At 33.9% G+C, this 22,091-nt stretch overlaps 1 protein-coding gene across 8 annotated transcripts in view; it reads left to right on the top strand.

Annotated features, from left to right (window-relative positions):
• Nucleotides 1-22,091, top strand: part of POT1 (protection of telomeres 1) — a 107,215-nt gene that overhangs the window by 49,420 nt on the left and 35,704 nt on the right. For 5 of the 8 annotated variants that reach the window (XM_030826230.1, XM_003261277.3, XM_030826231.1 and 2 more), the window contains 3 exons: nucleotides 9,417-9,547; nucleotides 17,064-17,354; nucleotides 21,601-21,756. In XM_030826230.1, the coding sequence (XP_030682090.1) occupies nucleotides 9,417-9,547; nucleotides 17,064-17,354; nucleotides 21,601-21,756 (578 nt within the window). The remainder of the gene's footprint in view (nucleotides 1-9,416; nucleotides 9,548-17,063; nucleotides 17,355-21,600; nucleotides 21,757-22,091) is intronic. The other 3 variants (XM_003261278.2, XM_030826235.1, XM_030826234.1) reach the window with 2 other exon arrangements.

The following is a 22,091-nucleotide window of genomic DNA, read 5'->3' as shown; positions in this document are numbered from 1 at the left end:
ATTTAAATGAAACATTAAATTAAACTAACATTAACATTAAATTAAACTATTTACTATTATTTATGCCTAGTTAAATTCACAGTTTTTTTCTTGTATTGGTCTTATATTCACAATTTACAAAAGTAGATCAATTTGGAGCATTTAAAGTGAGAGGCGTAATACAGAATTACTGCAGCTTACAATCTGAATTGGATTTTGTCAGACTAGTGATCTCTTTGCCCTTGTGTTTGTCATGAAATTTTAAGAAACTTCAAACATTCAAAGTATTTGTGTTTTATGCAAAGTACATTGTGTGTTTTTTTGTTATTGGCAAACCAATCATTTGTTTCACTGTGAAATTGCTTAATTGTGTCACATTTGTGGGGAAAAGGGGGATCAAAACTATACAGGCATTATTCACAGTTCTACTTACAGCATAAACAGGTTCAAGTGATACTATTGGGAATATGCTTATGAATCCAGCTGCAAAGTTAATAGCCAGTATAGTGTTTGGGGAAACACTATAAACTATTACCAAAAAATCCTCTGTGAGAGGGTGTTAGTTGGATGTCACATTAACATAAATGATGTACTGTGTGGAAGAACAGTTGTTGTATTGTGTATTGTGGGATTTGTTTTTAGATGAAACCATTAATGTACATAGTAGGAATTAACTTTTACATAGGTGAAGTACAAATAGAGAAGTGATAGTGATTTTTTTCTCTTTATCACTTAAATCTTATATTGCCAAAGAATGAATTTTCCCTCTCAGAAAACACTACATTATCCTAATTTCTTTACTTTTTAATCTTGCTATTCAACAGAAAAATATCCCATTGCATTCTTCTTTTTCAAGTATGCTTAAATAACAGTAGCCCCCTGCTCATCCATTTTAACTTTAGAGTCAGCATGTTATTTGCCATTAACAAAAACCAAAAAAAAAAAAAACAAACTAAGAGGATATCTACAGAAATTTCATTGAATGTATTAATGCCAATTACTCCATAAACTGGCCTATTATTATTTTTCCCTCATTTCCAAACCATGGCACAGACAGGCAGATTTTCTTCATGATTCCCTGTGCTAGCAGGTGGATTTTTTTCCCCTAGCTTCCATTTTTTAAGGTCACTGATTTATGCTGATAGCTCACTTTCAGCTTCTACCTTGCAATAGACCAAGATGTAGTTTCTTTTTTCAGACTTGGTATATAATTTCCAAAACTCTAGATTTCTAGTGAGAACCCTTTCAGATGTGTTTTAGCTTTTGAATTTGCCTCCCACCTTGGTTCACCTCCTGGATTATTTGTTTTTATCCTGGGATTAACAACGATTTGAGAAATGATTTTTTAAAATGTTACCATGTGGTTGTAATTTATCAAACAATTAGTATTTTCAGAGGAAGAGTTTAGATTATATAAACGTTTTATACCATGGAAAATATAATTCCTTTTAAATTTTTATTCTTTTTTTCTTACTGATTCTCTTTAACTTTAAATAATATATTTGTCTTTCATTTCTTATTCGTCAACTTTATTCAGTGTTGTTGTTTACTTTCTTCTCTAGTCTTCTGTCAAGTATACCTTTACTTATCTTTTGTCATAATTATGAGCATTTATATTCTTTTCTGTAACCGTACATATTTCTTCCATTCTTTTGCTATCTCTGTGCTACATTTTAGTTTTCTTCATATTTGGATCAGATATTCCTGTATAGCCTTTTATGTTTTGTGGGATTTCTAATGCCTTTTCTTTTTTGTTGCTGTTGTTATTAATAATAAAACTGTGCCTTCACTATGCCCTCAAGTTTATATAAATATGTAGTTGTGTATGGGATTATCTATCGTTTTAATTTAAATTTTTATTTTAAATTGGCAAACAAATATATATTGTGGGGGACAATGTGATGTTTAGATATGTGTATACATTGTGGAATGATTATATAAAGCTAATTAACATATCCATTACATCACATATTTACTTTTTGTAGTGAGAACATTTAAAATCTATTAGCAATTTTGAAATATGCAATACGTTATTATTAACTATGGTCACCATACTGTGCAAATCTTGAAAATTTATTCCTCCTCTTGAACTGAAAGTTTGTATATCCTTCAGTGAGCATCTTCCCCCCGACCCCCTGCTTTTTTTGAGACAGAGTTGCTCCGTCACCCAGGCTGGAGTGCAGTGGCATGATCTCAGCTTACTACAACCTCCGCCTCCTGGATTCAAGTGATTCTTGTGCCTCAGCCTCCTGAATAGCTGGGATTACAGGCACACACCACCACACCTGGTTAATTTTTTATATTTTTAGTAGAGATGAGATTTCTCCATGTTGGCCAGGCTAGTCTCAAACTCCTGGCCTCTAGTGATCCACCCACCTTGGCCTCCTAAAATGCTGGGATTACAGGCGTGAGCCACCGTGCCTGGCCAGCATCTCCCCATTTCTCACCACTGCCACCCCCCTAGGCATTGATAATCACTTTCTACTTCCGTAAGTTTGACTTTTTTAGATTCCGTGTATAAATGAAATCATGTGGAAAAAAGAAGGAAATTCCGTCACTTGAAACAACATGAAGGAATCTGGAGAACATTATGCTAAATGATCACTCTTTTTTTTTTGAGACGGGATCTCTCTCTCTCACCCAGGCTGGAGTGCTGGAATGCAGTGGCGCCATCTCAGCTCACTGCAAGCTCTGCCTCCCGGGTTCACGCCATTCTCCTGCCTCAGCCTCCTGAGTAGCTGGGCCTACAGGCGCCCGCCACCATGGCTGGCTAATTTTTTGTATTTTTTAGTAGAGATGGGGTTTCACTGTGTTAGCCAGGATGGTCTTGATCTCCTGACCTTGTGATCTGCCCACCTCGGCCTGAGTGCTGGGATTACAGGCGTGAGCCCCCGTGCCCGGTCCATTACTCTTTTTTTTTTTAATGGTCCTCTCCTTTCTTATCAGCTCCCTTTCTTCTGCTCCAATCTAGAGTAGTTGTTTGCTAGGCCTGCTCTCTATCTATCTGGGAGATCCATTACTATTGTCCGTACTCTGCTTTTTTCTATTTTATGGTTTTTGCCATTGTATTGCTGGAGAATTACCTAAGAAAGATACTGTGGAGGTAAAATATCTGATTGGCCAAAATCTGGAAATGTTCTTCATCTGTCTTTGTGCTTGATTGATAGTTTTGTCAGGTTTTATAAAGTTGAAGTATCAAAATTACTCCTTAGACTTTTGAAGCCATTGATTTGTTGTCTTTTTAGTAACCCCAGTCATGTTGATAGAAAAGTCTGATGTTAATCTGCTTCTCAGTCTTGCATTGGTGACCTGTTTTACTCTCTACAGAAGTTTTTAGAATTTTAAAAAATATTTGGTGTTCCCTAATTTCACAATTATGTGACTTGGTGTGATCATTTATCCTGTTTGCCTTCAATGGGCCCTTTTAATTGGAAGACTGCATCTTCATTTCTAGTAAATGCTCTTCCTCTGTTCTTGAACAGTTGACTTTTGGGGCTTCTCTTGGTCAGATATTGTACTGCTAAGGTTGATTTTATGGAATAAGATTGTCAGCTGTTCTTCGGTTCTGACTTTTTTGCCTGGTGTACAGGATTTAACAGAAACAAAGTCTATGTAGAGTAGAACAGTTAGTAGAATATTTTTGTATGCCTTTTCTTTTGCTCCTGTATTTTTTACAGAGTATGTATTTGCTGTGGAATGTTCCACAAAAGTGTACAAGTGCTGGAGTTGAGAACAATGGCCATTCTTGCCACATGAATTTCCTTTAATATGTATGTTCCAGAAAAATTTACAGAAACAGTCTATATATTTAAGTAATGGTACATATGTTCAGTGCCCCTGAGTTTTGAACCAAATTGTGTAAGTGAGGATATAACCTCATTGTGGGGAAGCAAGTGCACCATATCCAGATATCTATAAAGAGGATCTCTTTCTCAGAAGGTAAGAGTTCAGAAAGCCCAATTCTTTTGAGTTTGCTTTCTCTCTCATTTTGTTTTCTCTATTTTCTGTCCTTTTGTCATTCTTTTTCCTTTTGCTTTAAGTTCTAGGAGATATCATCAGTTTTTTGGCACCTAAGCATAATAGGAAAAACAATCATTATCTTTTACTATATGAGTCCAAACCTTTTAAAGTTTTTGAATTTTTAAGTCATTTTTCAAATATTATACAGCAGTGAGAATAAAGAGGTAATAAAATCATTAAAAATCATAAAAAGGATATAAACATAGCAAAGTCATTTTTATTTCATAATCCCATATTTTCCTAGTTTTAAAGATATACAAACAAATGGTTCTAGCTTATTACTGCTTTTGGTTTTTCTTCTTGCACTTGCATCATCAAAATACTTTTGAAAACTTTGTCGACTCAAAAATTTTTTTGGAGAGAGCAGCTGTTTTTGCTCCATAATTACAGAACAGTTTCTATTTTAGATTTCTGAACATCAATTCAAATGATTAAAGATTGATCTTTCATTTTGATATCACCTATTCTTTCCACTACCTTTATTTATACATTTGCCTTCTGCATATCCACTTACATGCCATTTTATGTAAAATTTGGCATGCAAATATCATGTAAGATGAAAGAATGCCATCACAAGTCATTTTAGCAAAATGGAATGGTCCTCAGTCATGTCCCAGAATATCGTATGGTGAAATCATTTTTGTTGAATGACTTACTGGATAAGAATACCATATTTCCCCTCTGTTTTTAGAAATATTTTGTATTTTCTCCCTATTTTTAGAAACATTTTCATGCATCAATTCTTGAGCTTGAGGAACTTTATATAGGATATAATCTGGAGATAAATAGCCTGAGATTTCACTTATGTGATCAATTGTATCATCATTAGCTAAAGTGCTGCTGTTTTTGCATTTAGCTTCTGATTCATCTAATAATGGTTAAATGACTTCCTCCATCAATGTTCTTCTCACTGACCATGGGCACAAATTTTAAAATTCTGAATTTTTAACTATGTTTTAATAAAGCTAAAGAAGAAACTCAAACGATGGTGTCTCCAAACTTCTTTTATGTCTTGCAGTACAAAAACTGAAGAATGATATAATAGTGATTATTTATTTCATTCTTGTATCATCCTTTAGACAATTGTCTCATTTCATATTTTAAAAATTAGTCTTTTTAAGCGTACATAGAAATAATTAATGCATAGTGATGAAATAATTACTCAGATAATGAATATCAATATATTTCAAGATATAGGAAAAAAGATCCCATAATGTATCTCAGATATATAAAAGGGTACAATAGAGCCATATGGTAATTGCAAGTAAGAATGTGTTCTCTATTTTGAAATATAAATAAAATTTATCTTTGGTCTTTGGAAGACCACTAGCAAAGAAAAAATGTCATGAAGTATCAGTCCTTACTAATAGTAAGAAATATTGACAAAGGAAACTTAAAACCTAAAATTGGAGCCAGTGGGTCCTCAAGGGATGAGAATATAATATATTTTTACTCTTTCTGAAAGTGCTTATTAAAGTTTTTTCATTTTTAGGATTTTTTTTTGTTCCAAGTTATTTCACCCTACTCACAAATTCAGATTTCTCTTTTTCTACCCTCCTTTCTTTCTCGTCTCCCTTTCTCTTCCCATTCCTCTCTCCCTTTCCTCCCTTCTTTCTCCCCTTTACTCTCTCTCTCCTTTTTTTTTCCTTCCCTTCACTCCCTTCTTTCCTTTTTCTTCCTAACCTCATTTTCTTTCTGTCTTCCTTTTTTTTTTTTGAGACAGATCTCACTCCATCATCCAGACTGGAGTGCAGTAGCATGATCTCGGCTCACTGCAACCTCCACTTCCCAGGCACAAGTGATTCTCCTGCCTCGGCCCCCCAAGTAGCTGGGATTACAGGAGAGCACCACTACCACCCAGCTAATTTTTGTCATTTTTAGTAGAGGTGGGGTTTCACTACGTTGGCCAGGCTGATCTTGAACTCCTGACCTCAAATGATCAACCCACTCGGCCTCCCAAAGTGCTAGGATTACAATGTCTTCCATTTTTATTCTAATGTCTGGTAATTTTCTGCTGTGTTTTTATATTTAAGAATGTAGGTATAGTTTATTTTAGGTTTTATATACCTTTCTCCTTTGCTTTGTATGTAAGTAGTTTGTTTCTCTAACACGCTTTCCCCTTGAGTGGGTAACTTGATAGTGACTAATAGTACTTGTTAGGGCATATTGATTGAAATTTGCAGCCTAGGGTGGGTGGGATGAGAACTTCCAACTAGACTGTATGTTCCCTAATGTGATGGTGAGGAGGAATTTATTCTAGTTGTTAACACCAACATGAGAAGTCTTAACACTTCCCAGTTAATGAGTGCAGCCTCCTTGGAAAAGAGCCTTTGTTCCTAAAATTTTTCAAAATGGGAAGGTTGTTAAATACAAAGATGCTGCCTGAAGTCATTTTCAGGGAAGTAGAGAATAAGGATGGGTAGTCATTGAAACACTTGTTCTGTGTGTGAACTTCTAATTGATCCCCTGATTTCAGCCCTACTTTTTACTCTCACCCTTAATCCCAGTGGCTCCCATCTTCACTGTAGCCACCTTGTAGTATCTTCTGGATTTTGGCCTCCTCTGTTTATTTTATCCCTTAACCACTTACTTTCCATTTTCCTGAAATATGTTGATATTTTCTTCCACTCTCCTTTCCTTCACTGTTTTGGGGTTTGTTCCTTTAAATCTCTATACCTTCATTGCTGGGGGACTAGGAAGGAAAGAAAGTCAATGCATTTTCTGAATCATGTATATAGGCAGCATCAAATTGTATCAAACATTCGATGGAGAACTAACACCAATTCTTCTCAGCCTCTTCCAAAAATGGAAGAGAAGGGAATGTTTCCAAACTCATTTCACGAGGCCAGCATCACTCTGATACTGAAGACAGACAAAGACACAATAAAAACTAACAAGCAAAAAAACTACAGGCCAATACAGATGCAAAAATCCTCAACAGAATACTAGCAAACCAAATTCAACAGCACATTAAAGAGACTATTCGCCATGATCAAGTAGGATTTATTCCAGGTATTCAAGGGTGGTTCCACAGATGCAAATCAAAATGTTTATTAGCAGAATGGAGCACAAAAATTATATGATCATTTTAGTAAATGCAGAAAAAGTTGAAAGCTTTTCCTCTAAGATCTGTATCAAGACAAAGATGCCCACTCTTGCCACTTCTATTCAATGTAGTACTATGAACCTACTAGAAGAAAACATAGGGGGAAAAGCTCCATGACATTGATCTCACCAAAGATTCTTTGGAAAGGACCTCAAAAGCTCAGGCAATGAAAGCAAGAATAGACAAATGGGATTGTATCAAACTTGAAAACCTTCTGCACAGCCAATATTAACAGAGTAAAGAATGAGAAAATATTTGCAAACTGTGTATCTGATAATGGGTTAATATCTAAAGTATATGAGGAACTCAACTAGATGGTTAGAAAACAACCCAGTTTAAACATGGGCAAAGGACCTGAGTGGACATTTCTTTAAAAATGACATACAAATGGCAGACAGGTATGCGAAAAGATGTTCAACATCACTAATCATTAAAACCACAACAAGATACCACTTCACACCTATTAGAATAGTTGTTATCAAAAAGAAGACTAGTATCAAGAGGGTGTGAAGAAAAGATAACCTTTGCACATTGTAGGTGGCAATGTAAATTAGCACAGGTATTGTGGAAAACATAAATGTTCTTCCAAAAATTAGAACTACCATATGATCCCATAATCTCACTACTGGGTACAGTACTTTTCCTTTGTCCAAAGGGGATATGCTCCAAGACCCCCAGCAGCTGCCCAAAACCGTGGATGGTACTGAACCCTGTATATACTGTTTTTTCCTGAATATACATACCTATGATAAAGTTTAATTAAGCACTTATCACTTTGCCTTAGCACTGTGGGGCAATTATTAAGTAAAATAAGGGTTACATGATCACAAGCACTGCAATACCTCGACAGTTGATATGATAGCCGAGACAGCTACTAAGTGACAAACAGGCAGGGAGCGTAGACAGTGTGGATACCCTGCATGAAGAAATGATTCACATTGTTTATTTCTGTAATTTTCCATTACATATTTATAGATCACAGTTGACTGCAGGTAACTGAAACTGTGGAAAGTGACACTTCAGATAGGGAGTACTACTATGTATATCAAAAGGAAATAATCAGTATATTGAAGAGACATCTGCACTCCCATGTTCGTTGCAGGCTTATTCACAATAGGCATAGAATAAACCTAAGCGTCCATTAATGGATGAATAAAGAAAATGTGGTCTATATACACAGTGGAATACTATTGAGACATAAGGAGGAAATTCTGCCATTTACAACAACATGAGTGAACCTGGAGGACATTCTTAAGTAAAATAAGCCAGGCACAGAATCTTAAAAAATTGATCTCATCGAAGTAGAGAGTAGAAGGGTTGTTGCCAGGGGCCTATGTGGCTATGGGAAGGTTTTGGGGAGCTGTTGGTCAAAGGATACAATATTTCAGTTAGGAAGAATAAGTTCAGGGGTTCTGTTGTATAACATGGTGACTGTAGTGAAAAATATGTTGCATTCTTGAAAAATGCTAAGAAAATGGATAAATGTTTTCACTGCAAAAATAACTAAGGTAATGTGTGTATTTTCATTAGCTAGATTTGGTGATTTCACAATGTATGTGTACTTCAGAACCATGTATAGCACACCATAAATACATACAATCTTTTATATGTTAATTATAAAAAAATTTAAAGGCAGGATCTATTACAGTTTTTACTACCACCAGTGTTTGAAGTTACTGTTTTATAGCAACCCAAATATTAAATTTTTTTGCCAGTTTAAATTTTATAAAATACCTCTCTTTTGTTATAATGTATAATTTTTTATAGGTGACTAGCAAGAATTACCACTTCCTCTTTTGAGTTTTTTGTTATGACATAGTTTTCTATGTATTGTTTATTCATTTGTATGACATATTTACTGTATCATCCTGATTTTTGTAACAGTTTTCATAAATTCTTTATGCAGTATGGATACAACTCTTCATATCTGCTGTAAATATCTTAGCCTTTGTTTTCATTCCAAATTTAGTTACGTTTATTTTATAAATTGCATTTTTCTTATTTGACTACATTTATGTTTCATGATTTGTAAACCCTGAAGCAATAAAAAGTTATTTTCTCTCCAATTTACACTGAATGAGATTTTTATTTTTGTTTTACTAAACTTTCTAAAATTAATATTTATAGAACACTTCTGCAAAATAATTTTGCGGTGTGTATTGAAAGCCAAGAAAATGTCTCTGTTTTAATCCTCTTAGAAGACTTAATTAAAAGGAAGAATAAGGTTTGGTGTTTTGAAGTAAGCATATTCTTATTTTATCAAATGCTTTAAAATATTGAAAGTCAGGTTAAATATTTTTGTGTTTTCCAGATTATTGCTCAGTTGTAACAATTGTGGACCAGACAAATGTAAAATTAACTTGCCTGCTCTTTAGTGGAAACTATGAAGCCCTTCCAATAATTTATAAAAATGGAGATATTGTTCGCTTTCACAGGCTGAAGGTATAATTCATATTGTCTAGAACTTATATTTATTTGAAGAGAACTCTGTATTGTTCACTGAAACTAGTTAGCACTAATTATATAGTTGCTTTGTTAGAACATGACAGCAAGCTTTTCAGGATATAAGAAGTAATGTAAATATTATCAGACTTTAAATAACTTACAGTGAGAAACATCTTCATTTGAACAAACCACTTGCTTTTATTCCCCAGAAATCTATTACATGCCATGATTAAAACTAGTTCCATTCTGTCTTCTGTTTCTAAATACAGACTAATGCTATAGAAGTTTTATCTGTAGATTTTGATAAAGAACATTTATTTTTTAATGTTTTAAAAAAGAGCTTTAGGTCAACAAGAAAAAATGTATACAAAGATTAGGAGATTATATTATTCTTTCCCATTTCTTGTATTAATTCAAGCTCAGTGAAAACATTGAGATACTAAGTATAAAATCAGATTAAGTTGGTTTTCATTTATAAGAAATAATATGTGAACAGGAACTTTAAAAATTATGCCTGTAGTTAAATAACTAAATGTAAGAAAGCCTTTAAGGGTAGAGTTATTAAATAGCACAATTAAAAAAAAATTTTAGGACTTACAAATACAAAGGATTATTATTTTCTCAAAATTATTATCTTTATTGTTATAATATTTATTTAATTGAACTTTTTTGTTCAATGAACTTTTGGAATTTTTCTTTGGAAATTGCTACATGATGCTTTGGACAGCTTTTAAATACTTTGTATATTTTCAGTCCCTTAGATTTTAAATATTTCTGTTTCTTCATCTTTTCCTCTGTTACATGGGTTTCCATGTAACCTCTTCATCATCTTGGTTGTCTTTTTCTTCTAATGCTTAAGTTTAATTCTGTCCTTCATGGTCAGTCTGCTGCTCATAAACGAGGACAGTGTTCAGCTGTATTCTACTCTTAGACACTTTTTATGACCTATTAATGCTGTTTCCTTGAGAATAGGAGGATAATAGAGAATATTTGTGTAAAGATAAAAAGAAATAGAAATATTATCATAGCCAGGCGTGGTGGCTCATACCTGTAATCCCAGCACTTTGGGAGGTTGATGCTGGTGGATCACCTGAGGTGGGGAGTTCAAGACCAGCCTGACCAACATGGAGAAACCCTGTCTCTACTAAAAATACAAAATTAGCCGGGCGTGGTGGTACATGCTTGTAATCCCAGCTATTCAGGAGGCTGAGGCAGGAGAATCGCTTGAACCCGGAGGGCGGAGCCAAGATTGTGCTACTGCACTCCAGTCTGGGCAACAAGAGCAAAACTCTGACTCAAATAAATAAATAAATACAAAGAAATATTATCATCATAGAAATGTAATACATACTTATTTAAACGTCAAAAAATTGCTTACTTTTCACAGTATTGTTTCCTATATACTGTATTCAAACAATACACTCTTTGTTCATAAACATATTTAGTTGTTGTTATTGTTTATGGAAGTTACTATTTAATAGCAAATAGATAAACATCTCATCATTCACAATATAACCATACTCATATAGCTACCACTCTAGAAACTTCCCTCATATCCCCATCCAGGAAGGTCATTATTGTGTCTCCTGCTACAGGAGTAAAGAGTCTCATGACCTCTAACAGCATATAGTTACCCCTTGAACAACACAGGTTTGAACTACATGGATACACTTACATGCAGACATTTTTCAATAAGTATTTTGGAAAACTTTTTGGAGATTTTCAACAATTTGTATGCACAAACACAGACCATACATGGCTCCATTCACAGTCTAGAGAAATGTGAATGAATGTAAAGATGCAGTAAATCACTGTATAAAATTAACTGTACTACTATAATAATTTAGCCACCTCTTTTGTAATATATTCATTTATGACTGTAAATTTTTCACAGTCTAGAGAAATGTGAATGAATGTAAAGATGCAGTAAATCACTGTATAAAATTAACTGTACTACTATAATAATTTAGCCACCTCTTTTGTAATATATTCATTTATGACCATAACTTTTTTAAGTACTGCCTTAGTTGTATCCAGCAGGTTTTAATTTGTCATAACTTCATTACCATTCAGTTCAATATATAATTGAATTTTTATATTGATCATAGATTTCATCTCTGATCTGTGGGTTTATAAATAATTTTTAAATAATCCATAAGTCAGAGACGAAATCAATACGAAAATTCAAAAAATATTGAATTAGCATTGAATATATATTGAATTATTGAATATAATATATTGAATTATATTGAACATATATATTGAATTATATTCAAATAATCCAAATAATATATATATTGAATTATATTCAATCCAATTCCATAGGAGTATTACTTTTTTTTAATATTTATTTAAATCATTTAATAGTTACCTTTTTTTTTTACTATTGTTTATTGTGGTCAGAAAACATACTCTGAAATGTTTAGTATTTTCAAATTTGTGGATGCTTACTTTATATTCTAACATATGGTCAATATAATTTTTTATTTCTTATCTATTTTATCAGCTATTGAAAACTGTTTTAAAGGCTACTATGATAGAGGATTTGCCTGTTTGTTTTAGCTCTATCGATTTTGCTTAATAATTTAAGGCAATGTTAATGGGGTTTAAGCCTTCTTATTTAATGTTATGTTTTATATATTGTGAGGCTGCTGTATAGATTTAGGGTTACTATATTTCTCTATAAAGTTGTTTCTCTATTTTCATGAAATGTTCATATTTAGGGCTAGTAGTGCTTCCTTACACTCTTTATGTTGACAGTTCCACTAGCTTTGAATAGCCCTGTTGTGTTTGGTTGAGCAATGTCATTCTAAGTACAGACATCTGTTTTAGATATCAGAATTTATTTTTTCTTGTTTTTCTTATTGCAATTTGAAGATCATAGTTCATAGCAAAAATATACATAAAACAAGAGTCAAGATCTACTCTTCTTTTTTCCAGCAAATATTTATTTATTTATTTATTGGCATCTGTTTTAATGCAAAGAAGCAGACAATATAAAAGTAAGCATATAAATCAAAGTAATTTCAAGTAGTGATAGCTACTATAAAGAAAATAAAGCGACTGGGCGCAGTGGCTCATGCCTGTAATCCCAGCACTTTGGGAGGTCTAGGCGGGAAGATTGGAAGGTCAGGAGTTCGAGACCAGCCTGGCCAGTATGGTGAAACCCCATCTCTACTAAAAATACAAATATTAGCCAGGTGTGGTGGTGGGTGCTTGTAGTCACAGCTACTCAGGAGGCTGAAGCAGGAGAATTGCTTGAACCCGGGAGGCAGAGGTTGCAGTGAGCCGAGATCGCACCACTGCACTCCAGCCTGGGCGACAGAGCGAGACTCCATCTCAAAAATAAATAAATAAATAAATAAAAACAATAAAGCAAAATCAGGAAAGGCCTTTCTAATGAGGAGACATAAGAATTGAGATCCAAATAATGATAATGAGAAGTCCTACTGAGATATGAGGGAAAATGTTTTCCACCAGATGACACTATAGGTGCCAAGGCCCTGTGATAAGAATGAGCATGGTATTGGAGAAACAGAAAGAAGACCAGCATGGTCAGTTGTGGGGGAGGTGTTACAAGATGAAATTGTGGTAGGTAAGTTATTTAGATTTTACTGTAGGTATAATGAGAAGTCATTAGAGGGTTTTAAATGTGAACATGAAATTATTGGTTCAAATTTTGAAAAAAATCACTCTTACTAACGTGGATAACAGATGGGTTCTTGAAAACAAGCATGAAGGCAAAGATACTCTTTAGAAGGCTATTTCAGTTTTAGAGACATGAAATGAGGATGCCTTAGACCACAGTGGTGGTGGAAATAGAAGTAGACTAATTAAGGTATATTTTGAATCTCAAGCAAAGAGGACCTGCTCATAAATGATATGTGAAAGCTACCAACACACCTAAGCTGGAAGATTGTTCTGGTTTACTATGTTAATCAGCAGAGGCAAGCTTTAGTCAACAGTATACACTAGTGAGCATGGAATTGGTGATAAAAATGATGATCACAGAACCAAGAATCAATCAGACATTGGAATATAAAAGAGAAGCAGCATATACATCAAGTAGAACCCATTTAAAAGGTAATAGATCAGTTGTAGGCAAGTATAGTTAGAATCTGCAGAGTGAACTTCTGTGTTACGAAAAACTAACTGGTACTGGACTAGCCCTACTGCCACAAAGACCCATAAAATGTTATGAGGCAACTGTTTTTTAGGCATCGGGCAATGGGTAGCTATGAACAGAGAGTGAAGAGAAACTTATAAAACGAGCCCCATGATGACCACATCCCTGCCTACGGACATTTTCTCAACCACTGCACAGTAAGCTGAAGTTCAAACTGTGGTCAAAGTTCAAGGCAGCTGAAAGCAGGAATTTTCACAACAAGAAACCAGAGAGGAAAGAGCTATACAGAAGGGGATGTCTAAAAGTCCACCAGGGTTGGGGTGGGCTTGAATACTTGGTTGAAAGCCAGGCTGCACAGGGCAGGGTAGATCTACTTAAGGATTACAAAAGCTGCTGTGTGGTTGAACTGTGGTTGAACATTGTGGTTGAACATGAAACGGATACTGGAGGTCTAGTAATGAGGTGCTGGAAGTCCAAGATAGTCAGGGACAAATAACCTTATTAATACCTCCTTAACAGCTTGGACATGCAGCTGAGGCAGCACAAAGGTTTCACCCCCCAAAAGTAGCTCACCTCACGAAGGACCACATCTTATAGTAAGGCCTGTTCTACACATGTTTTATCAAAGCCTAAAACAAGTTCTACGGAGAAGACTTCGCAGAGAGTTTGCAGGGTGAGTCCCATCAAGGTAGAAGACTTTGGGAAACATCATGGGCTTTCCACAGATCACCCTAACAAAGCATAAAAACAATCATTCATGAGTTTAAGATGACCAGACAACAACTCAGTGGCCAACAAGAACAAAAATCAGTGTTTGTCAGAAGAAGCCAACATAATTCAGAGTCTTTACAGTATAGCATCTATGATGTCTAGTAAAGAACAAAAGATATATTAGACATGAAAACAAGAAAGTGTTACCCCTAGTCAAGAAAAAAGAAAAAAACATACACATTCCAAACCAACTCCATGGTAGCCCAAATGTTGTCTTTATTAAACAAAAACTTTAAAGCACAGATTATACAGACTTTCAAAGAATTAAGTGGAGGTGAGAGGATCCCTTGAGCCCGGGAGGTAGAGGCTGCAGTGAAATATTATTACACCACTGCATTCCAGCCTGAGTGACAGAAAGAGACCCTTCTCAAAAAAAAAATAATAATAAATAAATAAATAAAATAACTTTAAAAAGGAATTAAGCAAAAATACATTCACTGAATTTTTTTTTTAATGGACAAACACTTGTTTATTGTGTATTCATTTTTTTATTTTAGAGCTCTAATATAATCTGAAGTGACTTATTTGGAAATATTCTCCCAGCTGCTGGCAAAACTTCTTTTTTTTTTTTTTATTATTATACTTTAGGTTTTAGGGTACAAGTTAATGGGTGCAGCAAAACAACATTCACTGAATTAGAGGAAGATGTTGAATGAAAAGATAAGAAATTTCATCAGAGAAGTAGAAACTATTAAAAAGATTCAGGAACTGAAAAGAACAAATGAAAAATCTACTGGATGGGCTAAATAGATCAGATATAAGTTAAATTGATGACAAATCATTAGAAGCTACCTAATCTGAAGAACAAGGATTAAATAAAAATTGATAGACCCTAAGGACCTATGGAACAATATCAAATGTTACATGTAATTTAGGATGCAAGTGGAGAGAGGGTGAAGGGAAATATTTATAGAAATAAGGACCAGAATTTACCCAAATTTGATGAAAAACAAAGACTTGAATGTACTTTATGCAGGGTATGTGCAAAGAAATGCACATCCAGACAAAACATGGTGAAACCTTTGAAAAAGAGAAAAATCTTGAAGTAAACTGGAGAAGAAAATAATGCATTGTCAGAGAACAATGATACCAGTCATCTTTCACTTCTTACCAGAGACAGTGACACCCAGAGAACAAAGAAATAAGTTTTATATGGTGATAAAAATTTATTCACACAGAATTTTATATCCAGCAAATACATTCTTCAGGAATGAGAATAAAATAAAAACATTTTATATAAAGGAAAAATGAGATAGTCCATGGGAGCATATCTGCATAGCATTAATGCTAAAGAATGATATTCAGGCCAAAGAGGAATGCTAGCAACTAGAAGCTGGATAGTTAAGAAGCGACAAAAATACAAGAAATGATGGAAAAAAATAGCAAATATGTAAACACGATGTTTTTGTTTCTTTCCGTAATTTAATTAAAAGATAAATGCCTATTTAAAGCAAAACCAGTAATATTACATGGTAGAGATTATAAAATATGTAGAAAAAATACTACAACAGTAACACAAAGGATGGGTGGGATGAATAAATGGAATTCTACCATTGAAAAGATATTTGTGAAGTAGAACGCATAAAATAGGAAGTGGCAAGTATGAAATGGAAAGTAGAAAGTACATAGTGGAACAATATTGATTCCAAGTAGATATTAAGAAGTTAAAGATTTATTCATAGCTAAGAAAAAGGAAATGGAGCACTAATAAGAATTCCAAAAGGAAAACAAGAAAGGAACAATAGAAAAAAAATGGTTTTAAAAAAGAAAAGAAGCAAAAAAGCAGTATGAAAAAAAGGAAAACAAATAAGATAGTAGACTCAAATATGGCCGTGTTAATAACTGCATTTCTGTGAATGGACTAATTTCCAATTGCAAGGAAAAGATTGAACAAAAATAATCAGGAACCAAATATATGCTACCTACGAGAAATGCACTTTAAATATGAAGACCTAAACAAGTTAGAACTAAAACTGTAGGAAAAAAATGTACAAAGTAAACAAGGGAAATGAAGTAACGATATTACTACAAGAGAGTTTTGGAAGGAGCATTTCATAAGGACAAAGGGGTCACTTCATGAAGATGTAACAATATAAATGTATGTGCCTCTGATAACAGCCCCTGAATTCAGAAAGCAAAAGAGCTTATGGCATATCTCAGGGCTCTCAGTCACACTGATTAAACTCTAGCCTGAGCTTCATTTTGTTCACTTTATATTCTCATATTTCAAGTGTTCTAGTCTTTTCTATAATATTCATAAGTCACTGTCATTTATGATCCTTTTTCGTTGTATAAATTACACCTTAATAATAAAATCTAATAAATGTAAAACTGCAAGCTTGATAGGATTAGGGAGACTACCACCTAGCTCTTTAAAAAATGTAAGTGAATTTTGCATGGAGGTTCACAGTTTCCATGATACTTCTGTATCTTGGTGTAGCACCAGCACTTGAGTGTAGAATTTACATGCTAATTAAATGAAAAATAGTTTTTAAAAAATGCCCTCTCTTAATTATGCTGGCAAAATTGATAATCTTTCCAATTTCTTCGGTTTGTAGGTTCTGCATCAGTAAGCTATTTTATTTGTATGTTTTCTACTTTGCCCTACTTTCTTAGATTCAAGTATATAAAAAGGAGACTCAGGGTATCACCAGCTCTGGCTTTGCATCTTTGACGTTTGAGGGAACTTTGGGAGCCCCTATCATACCTCGCACTTCAAGCAAGTATTTTAACTTCACTACTGAGGACCACAAAATGGTAGAAGCCTTACGTGTTTGGGCATCTACTCATATGACACCGTCTTGGACATTACTAAAATTGTGTGATGTTCAGCCAATGCAATATTTTGACCTGACTTGTCAGCTTTTGGGCAAAGCAGAAGTGGACGGAGCATCATTTCTTCTAAAGGTACATATTTTTTAATAATGGGAATTATAAGTTAGCACCACTTACATGTCTGTAAAGAGCTTATGTTTCAGCATTCTGATGAGATAAATATGCATGCTGTGTATTATACTAGGAACTTAAATTTTAACTATTTTTGATGAGCCTTGATATTCATGCAGCTCTACTCTTGTACCTCTCTAAAATTTTACACTTTCCTTCCAGAGAAATATAGTGTTATCAGATCTACATGTTAAATATAGTATGACTTATGCATTTTTTTATTTTAGTAGTAATAAGATGTAGACTTGTTTTCTATTATTTCATAGTTTGTAGTCCTTTACATGAATATTTGTTTCCCTGTCAAGGTCACCTTCCCTCTCATTTATTTACTTTTTTGTCCCATTGATGTTGGGTTCTCTCCTCATATCTTTCACTGCCTACTTCATAGTCATACCATGGATAGTTTTGAAGCATTTTGTATTACTGTGTTTTGCTTTTAAATCAGCAAGATAAACAAATAACTTAAGACCCATCAAATCTCTGTATATACCTATCCCAGTTTAGAGAATATCTTCTGGAGAAGCTGGATGCCTGATGTTTTTCTTGCCTGGACATCCTATGGAGGATCCATTTGAACAAATGCCTATTCAGGCCTGCTCCTATGGTTATTTCTTTATACTCTCTTTGGAATAATAGGGCAAGAAATGGAGTGCAGTGGCACTTGGACAAGTCTTGGAGTTTAGCATTATTATCATTTACACCTTGCCCATATTAAAAAGCAGAGAAGTTAGAAATCATTGAATAAAATACAAAGTTCTAGCAGTTGAAAATAGCACCTTCATATACACATGGAATATTATGAGAAAGTCGTAAATTCATGCTGTGCAGAAAGTTAAATAAGTCAAATATGATAAAGCTGAAGCTAAAGCAATATAAAATCAAACAAACTTAGAACGAATCTTAGGTCAGCCAGTCATACTCTCTGGCAAAAGTGACGTTCTTAACAAATGAGCATTTGCCAACAACTGAACACTTCCTATGACAAGGACTGTACTGCTATGCAGTGAGGCATATTCTGTCTTTCGACTATGTTTTTAGAAAATTCTTAAATTCCAAGATAAAATGTGCCAACTTTTAGCTGAAATAGTTGAGTCTACCTTTTCTCTCTACAGAAACACAACATATACCTGCATCCCATTGTAACAGATAACTTTTTTGGACAAGTGAAAACAACTGTCATGTAACTGTTAGTTTAAAATACAATATTGAAAAGTCAAAAAAGAGCCCATATAGCCAAGATAATCCTAAGCAAAAAGAACAAAGCTAGAGGCATCATGCTACCTGACTTCAACCTATACTACAAGGCTACAGTAACCAAAAAAGCATTGTACTGCTACCAAAGCAGATATATGGACCAATGGAATGGAACAGAGGCCTCAGAAATAACGCCACACATCTACAATCATCTGATCTTTGACAAACCTGACAAAAACAAGCAATGGGGAAAGGATCCCCTATTTAATAAGTGGTGTTGGGAAAATGGCTAGCCATATGCAGTAAACTGAAACTGGACCTCTTCCTTACACCTTATACAAAAATTAATTCAAGATGGATTAAAGACTTAAACGTAAGCCCTAAAACCATAAAAACCCTAGAAGAATACCTAGGCAGTACCATTCAGGACATAGGCATGGGCAAAGACTTTATGACTAAAACAACAAAAGCAATGGCAACAAAAGCCAAAATTGACAAATGGATCTAATTAAGTTAAAGAGCTTCTGCACAGCAAGAGAAACTATCATCAGAGTGAACAGGCAACCTACAGAATGGGAGAAAATTTTTGCAATCTGTCCATCTGACAAAGGGCTAATATTCAGAATCTACAAGGAACTTAAACTAATTTACAAGAAAAAAACAACCCCATTAAATTGTGGGCAAAGGATATGAACAGACACTTCCCAAAAGAAGACATTTATGCGGCTAACAGACATATGAAAAGAAGTTCATAATCACTTGTCATTACAGAAATGCAAATCAAAACCACAGTGAGATACCATCTCACACCAGTTAGAATGGCAATCATTAAAAAGTCAGGAAACAACATGCTGGAGAGGATGTGGAGAAAAAGGAACGCTTTTACACTGTTGGTGGGAGTATAAATTAGTTCAGCCGTTGTGGAAGACAGTGTGGCAATTCATGAAGGATATAGAACCAGAAATACCATTTGACCCTGCAATCCCATTACTGGGTATATACCCAAAGGATTATAAATCATTCTCCTATAAAGACCCATGCACACGTACGTTTATTGCAGCACTATTCACATTAGCAAAGACTGGGAACCAACCCAAATGCCCATGAATGGTAGACTGGATTAAGAAAAGTGGCACATATACACCATGGAATACTATGCAGCCAAAGAAAGGATGAGTTCATATCCTTCTCAGGGACATGGATGAAGCTAGAAACCATCATTCTCAGCCAACTAACACAAGAACGGAAAACCAAACACCTCATGTTCTCAGTCATAAGTGGGAGTTGAACAGTGAGAACACATGGAGACAGGGAGGGGAACATCACACACTGGGGCCTGTTGTGGGGTAGGGGGCTAGGGGAGAGATAGCGTTAGGAGAAATACCTAATGTAGATGACGGGTTGATGGGTGCAGCAAACCACTATGGCACATGTATACCTGTCTAACAAACCTACACATTCTGCACATGTATCCCAAAATTTCAAGTATAATTTAAAAAAAAGAAAAGAATTAGTAAAAGCCTTTCTTATGACAATTTAAAAGTAAGCCTCAAAAGTCTTTTTGTACCCTTCAACTCAGCAATTTTATTTTCATTATCTTAAGGAAATAATTTAAAACATTTACAAAGGTGCATTTAAAAGAGTATATCTTTCTTACAGTATAAAAAATGAGAATACAGTAGAAAAATTAGAAAAAAAATACTAACAATAGAGAACTGTGTACACTATTACACTATTTATATAGGATGACCATAAAATAACATTGTAAATGTCACCATAAAATACTTTGTAACCATAAAATAACATTATAGACATACACTTGTTGAGATAGAATTTCATGATAGTCTATTTAGTGATTACTGTAGTTTCATTTACACACTAAAAATGTATATGTACATAGCAAAAATATATTGGGAGGCCTATAAAGCAACATTTTACTGTTTTCAACTCTGGAAAATAGAATTATGAGTGATTTTTTTTTCCAGACAGTGATTTTCTTATGTATCAGAAGTAATTTTTAAATTATATTTTTTAATAACAGAGGAGCTAGACATTACTCGATATAACGTCTGGTTACATACAAAACAGTATAATCATTTTCCATCTCAACCTGAGCACAATATTAATATTGGTACCTTTTTTACTAACCACAGTGCATTTATTTTAATTTTTCAGTAGCCATGGTATACCAATCATTTGCATTAAATATAATGTAATAAATTTGTTGATCTGACATCATTCCATATTTTTCTCTATTCTGTTAATATTATATGTTATTTTTCTGAGCAGTACTCTCAAACTGAATTTTCTCTAAGTGTATATATTCTGTTTGTCTTAATATCTACAGTATTGGTGCGGCCTTATCTTTTGTGTGTTTTGTTTTATGGTTTGTTTGTTTTTTTATAAATAACCAGGCATCATTTATAGCCAGAGCTGGTGGGTAGTTTGTATGTCTCATCTGTAATATGGTTTGGAGAACAAAAAGCGTAATATGAACCAGAAAATCATCATATAAAGGAAATTATTCAAATTTGCAACATTTACTTCTTTGTATGGAAACATCAGAATAATGCTTTACAACTAATTTAAGAATGAGACTGAATCTCATAAAAATAATTTGATTAATGTCAAAGAAATGTATTACTATTATAATTTTTAGAGCATTTGTAATTTTACTAGTTGTATTTATATCCAAAAATATTTTAATACATACGAGTGTTTTTCAAGACCATTTTGGTTTGTTTTTATTGTATAAAGCACTTGACTCAGGAATATTTATTCTGAGCTTATGGCAGTGTGACTCTTTCTCCTTTACATTCTTCTACATTTTCCACATTACCCGTATTTCATATGTAGTTCTTTAACAATCAGAAAATAGTGTCATATTTAAAATAGTGCCAATATTCAGAGGCATAAGTTTAATTACTTTTAAGTTCTGTTCCCAGGAAAAAAACTTTTTAGCACAAGCATTTTTTCGAAAGGATCATAAAACTACTCTACTCTCTTATGGCAGGTATGGGATGGCACCAGGACGCCATTTCCATCTTGGAGAGTCTTAATACAAGACCTTGTTCTTGAAGGTGATTTAAGTCACATCCATCGGCTACAAAATCTGACAATAGACATTTTAGTCTACGATAACCATGTTCATGTGGCAAGATCTCTGAAGGTGATGTTGAGTAGGAAAAAATGTTACTTTATGTTTTTATAAATTATGATGGTTTTTGCTCATGTAAATTTTTTATATATGGTTACATGTATAGGTGATACAGTGTAGAAATTATATTTCTTTGATTTTTAAGTTGTAAAATGTATGTTACAGTAAATTATTAAAATATAAACTTACTGGGTTAGAGCAATTTTTAAAATAATCTTTCTTAAATATCTTAAAGGTATACATAATTTTACTGTGAAAATAGTATAGAAAAATTTTATTGTGTGAGATAATACTGCTTTAGAGTGAAAAAGGCTATATAAAATATTGCTAACTTAAATGCTAAGCTT

The sequence above is a fragment of the Nomascus leucogenys genome, chromosome 13 (assembly GCF_006542625.1).
Source record: "Nomascus leucogenys isolate Asia chromosome 13, Asia_NLE_v1, whole genome shotgun sequence".
NCBI classification, from domain to species: Eukaryota; Metazoa; Chordata; class Mammalia; order Primates; family Hylobatidae; genus Nomascus; species Nomascus leucogenys.
The sequence above is the reverse complement of the archived record's forward strand: the minus strand, read 5'-3'. Positions and strand labels throughout refer to the sequence as shown.